Consider the following 3,613-nt stretch of genomic DNA (forward strand, 5'->3'; position numbering starts at 1 on the left):
GGGTCTCAAAACGAATATGATGTCTGCGTGTAGGCAAGCAATGTCCCATAATGAATTTGGGATGGCAGCGGAGCGCCGAGGAGCGCTCAGCATTACCCTGCGAGTACGCTCGACGTTAGTTACGGGATACATACGTTCATGGAGATAACGCCATTGTTTTTGTATACTACATGGATATGTATGGGTTTCGGGGTAATAATTACTCTGGCGTAAACTTCAATGAACGAATGGTCATGATTGTTTACGACGTCTGAACGACTGTTACAGCTAGGTGTTTTGTTATTGAAGGGGAGAAAGGAGGACTCTGTCAAGATCGGGGTCGGGTGCTCTATTTATTATTTTCAATAGACACTGAACTTGAAGCTGATGGAGCCAGCGATCTTGCAAGTGAGTTGTCCCGCTGCTCTGCTCGGATAGCGGCTTTGCGGATGGGCAGATCTCACAGCCAGTGACGGACGACATATGGTGGAACCTATTTAGTTTTTTATACCCCGCATAGCTCAAACAATCGCTTTATTAGGAACGGTCCAGATTGTTTCTTATCGTAACCCAATAATAGTTTATATCTTCAGGAATCATCAATTGATCCAAACAAATTTAATTCTTTTTAAGAAAATGAAATCGAGGAAAGAACCGTTGAATAGACAAACCCGTACATTACACACATGGTACAGTTGAAAACAACACAGTAACAGGGAAAATGGAAACCAAAACTATCATGGCCTTAATAAGCCTTAAATGAGGCACTCTCGGATATTGCCTACTCCTCGTTGTCCTCTTCCTCCTCCTCATCCTCATCCATTCCCTCCGCAGCCGTAATCTTGAACGAGGGGTCTTGGTCAACACCGACATAGCTATCACTCATCAGAAATAGCGTTAGCTCGTGCTCACCAGGAGTCGGAACAATGTATTCTAGTTTGAGTTGTAATTTTTTTCTAATCGTAATGCGTTTAGTGGCAAGGAGGCTGTTTGTCTTTTCTTCCCCAACAACAAGCCACCAGTTCTCCATCTTCTGGCCCGGGTAGAACGGAGCAGATACAGTAGTATCCACTTCCTCGTCGTCCTCAACGTCCCGCTCAATCTTGATATCGATATAAGCCGGTTCACCGGCCGTAATGTTTTCTTCGTCCAGAACAGTGAAATCGAGATCCATGTTGGGGTACTTGTTATTAGTAAATTCCGCTGCCTGTGCTAACTGCTTATTGTCAAGGCCCAGACGCTTTACGAGGGATGCGTAGTCCTTGTTCTCCGACGGGTCCATAGCTTCCATGAACTCGAAGATGTCCTTGATTCTACAGGTGAAAAGCATGGTTAGAAAACTGCGACTAGACTTATGACCACTGAAGGGAGGAACATACTGGAACTCATTGGCCACTTTGATCGTGTCAGGGCCGAAATGAGGAATTTGCTTCAACGGACTATCCCGGTCCCACATAGCCTGAACAACCATTTTGTGACATTTCCATTGCATTCAGGGCGTTCAAGTGGCCCTCGGAAAGACAAAACATCTACACAAGCACTCAGGAGGTTTAAAACTTTTCCCACGATCATTTCTTGATCTTTGCCCAGATCAATCGGAAGCTGCATACGCGAGAAATGTGCCTGTAAAAGGACGAATGCCTTGAAGTGTGGCGAGTCATAGACTGGTTGCGACATCTTGACTGGTACCCTGTCGTATACGCGACGGAGAATATGTTCTTCATGGCGTCGAACCTGGATGGTTTCAAACTCCGTTGCGGAAGTGACGATTTCAAGAATTCCCTTCAGCTTGGTTCTGGCTGATAGAGAAAGCAAGAACGTCTGCATGGTGATGAACGAAATGTTATAGTATGCAGCAATCATGGCCGCATTCAGTGGCGAAAGAGTGTCGTCTTCCTCATCTAGGTCGATGATCTTGGCTTCAGAGAGCTCCTTAAGGGTGCTTTCAACCAATTCTGAGAGGAACGTACTCAGACCTTCATGGCTCACATCAGTTAGGCCGTAGTAACTAGGATTTGCAAGGAGACGGCGATAGAAGTACGTGTATGTCATCCAATCAACAGCATCTTGAGTAGATGCAATGGTTCGAGTGCTGATCTCGGCTACAAACGCATCGTGAAGATATATTTGCAGGTGGCTTTCTATTGGTAATGCTTCATTGAGGAATTTCTTGTAGTAGTCCCGCTTGACGGCCGGAACCATAAGCACACCTTTTCCACTGCTGTCTTCAAGAGGGCGAGAAGCTTTTCCGAACATTTGAAGTATTTCACTGATAGGATAGTCGATATATCGATGCTCTCGGCCATCAAAGAATTGGGTGTTCATGACAATAACAAGATGTGCGTTGAAATTGATCTCCCAACAAACATCTCGAGACGCTAGCATTACTTGTATCGCACCAAGTTTGAAGAGATGCGTGACAATCCGTTTGTCACTGTTGCTGAGGGCTTCATGGTAATAGCCAATTCCGTGGGAAATAGATTCTGCCAGCGCTTGTTCGTCGATCCGTTTTAGCAAGGGCGAAATCTCTCCAATATCGGCATGTAGGAACCTGTCCTCATCATCTGCAGCAATACAAGCGGCCAACAAATCAAGAGCAGTTGAGCGAGTTTGTTTTCGCGTGGGTACAAACACTAGCGTTGGTTTATCAGGAGATAGTTGTAGTATCGACGTAAAGGCAGGTTTTGCCATCGCAAGCATAAGAGACGGAAAATGAGGGATTGAGTAGGACTGAATGTGCAGTTCTAGTGGAACAGGACGCACGTGGGGGCTAAAGTTGTAAATGGTATGCTTCTTAGCTCCCAACCATTCCCCAATGTCGCGAGCATTGGACAGAGGGACACTCAGTCCAATCATCCGGAGTTCCTTTTCAGTTTGAAGGGCAATATAATGCATCCGTGAAACAACAACTTCGTAGATGTAGCCACCCTGACCGCCAAGCATGTGAAGTTCATCAGCAATAAAGAGTTCAACGGCTTGTACGTTCCTACGACGCTGCCACTGCCGTGATAGGACATCCCACTGAATGGGAGTACCGAGTACTAGATCGGCTTGCTCAAGAATTTTCAAATCGGCAGTGGTTTCCCCTGTAAGTTTCAAAATGGCCTTGCCACCATTGAGATTGCTTAACCGGGTTTGCCAATCGGTCACACGGTGGTCAACCAATTCTTGGAAAGGAGCAATATAAACTGCTTTGCCAGGTGTGGATTTCGACCAGTGGTGAAGAAGAGCAAACTCTGCACAGACTGTTTTTCCACTCCCGGTCGGGGCTCCTAGGAAGACATTATCATCTGTATCGAACAGCGACTTGAAGGTCTGTGTTTGGACCTTGTTAAAATGGTCCCAGTGAGGATAGAGATTTTGATACTCTGGTCGTTTGAGGGCTTTGACTGGTACCCGCTGCATATCTAACAGTGGCGTATGAGCAGGGAAACGCTCTGGTAATATAAGTTTCTGAAACGAAACAGGTATTTTTGTCTCCGAATGCATCCATCGATCCGAGACGAGCGAGATGAAATAATTTGGCGGCATCGGTTCCGTTATCGGCACAGTGAACTCAACTAAATGCTCATTCATTTCTGAAACCGCAAACTCTTTGCGAAGGATAAACTGGTCATGGAAAAGGATATCTGAA

General features: G+C 45.8%; 1 protein-coding gene across 1 annotated transcript in view; it reads right to left on the bottom strand.

The window, feature by feature from the left end:
* Nucleotides 1–760: 760 nt before the first annotated feature.
* The window catches only part of HCAG_02755 (hypothetical protein), a gene marked incomplete at both ends in the record, with an annotated part of 5,706 nt that continues 2,853 nt past the window's right edge, over nt 761–3,613 (bottom strand). The window contains 3 exons of the mRNA XM_001542534.1: nt 761–1,292; nt 1,359–1,438; nt 1,513–3,539. Coding sequence (XP_001542584.1) covers nt 761–1,292; nt 1,359–1,438; nt 1,513–3,539 — 2,639 coding nt within the window. The remainder of the gene's footprint in view (nt 1,293–1,358; nt 1,439–1,512; nt 3,540–3,613) is intronic.

This window comes from Histoplasma capsulatum, genomic scaffold (genome assembly GCF_000149585.1).
Source record: "Histoplasma capsulatum NAm1 scaffold_2 genomic scaffold, whole genome shotgun sequence".
In the NCBI taxonomy this organism is placed as follows: domain Eukaryota; kingdom Fungi; phylum Ascomycota; class Eurotiomycetes; order Onygenales; family Ajellomycetaceae; genus Histoplasma; species Histoplasma mississippiense.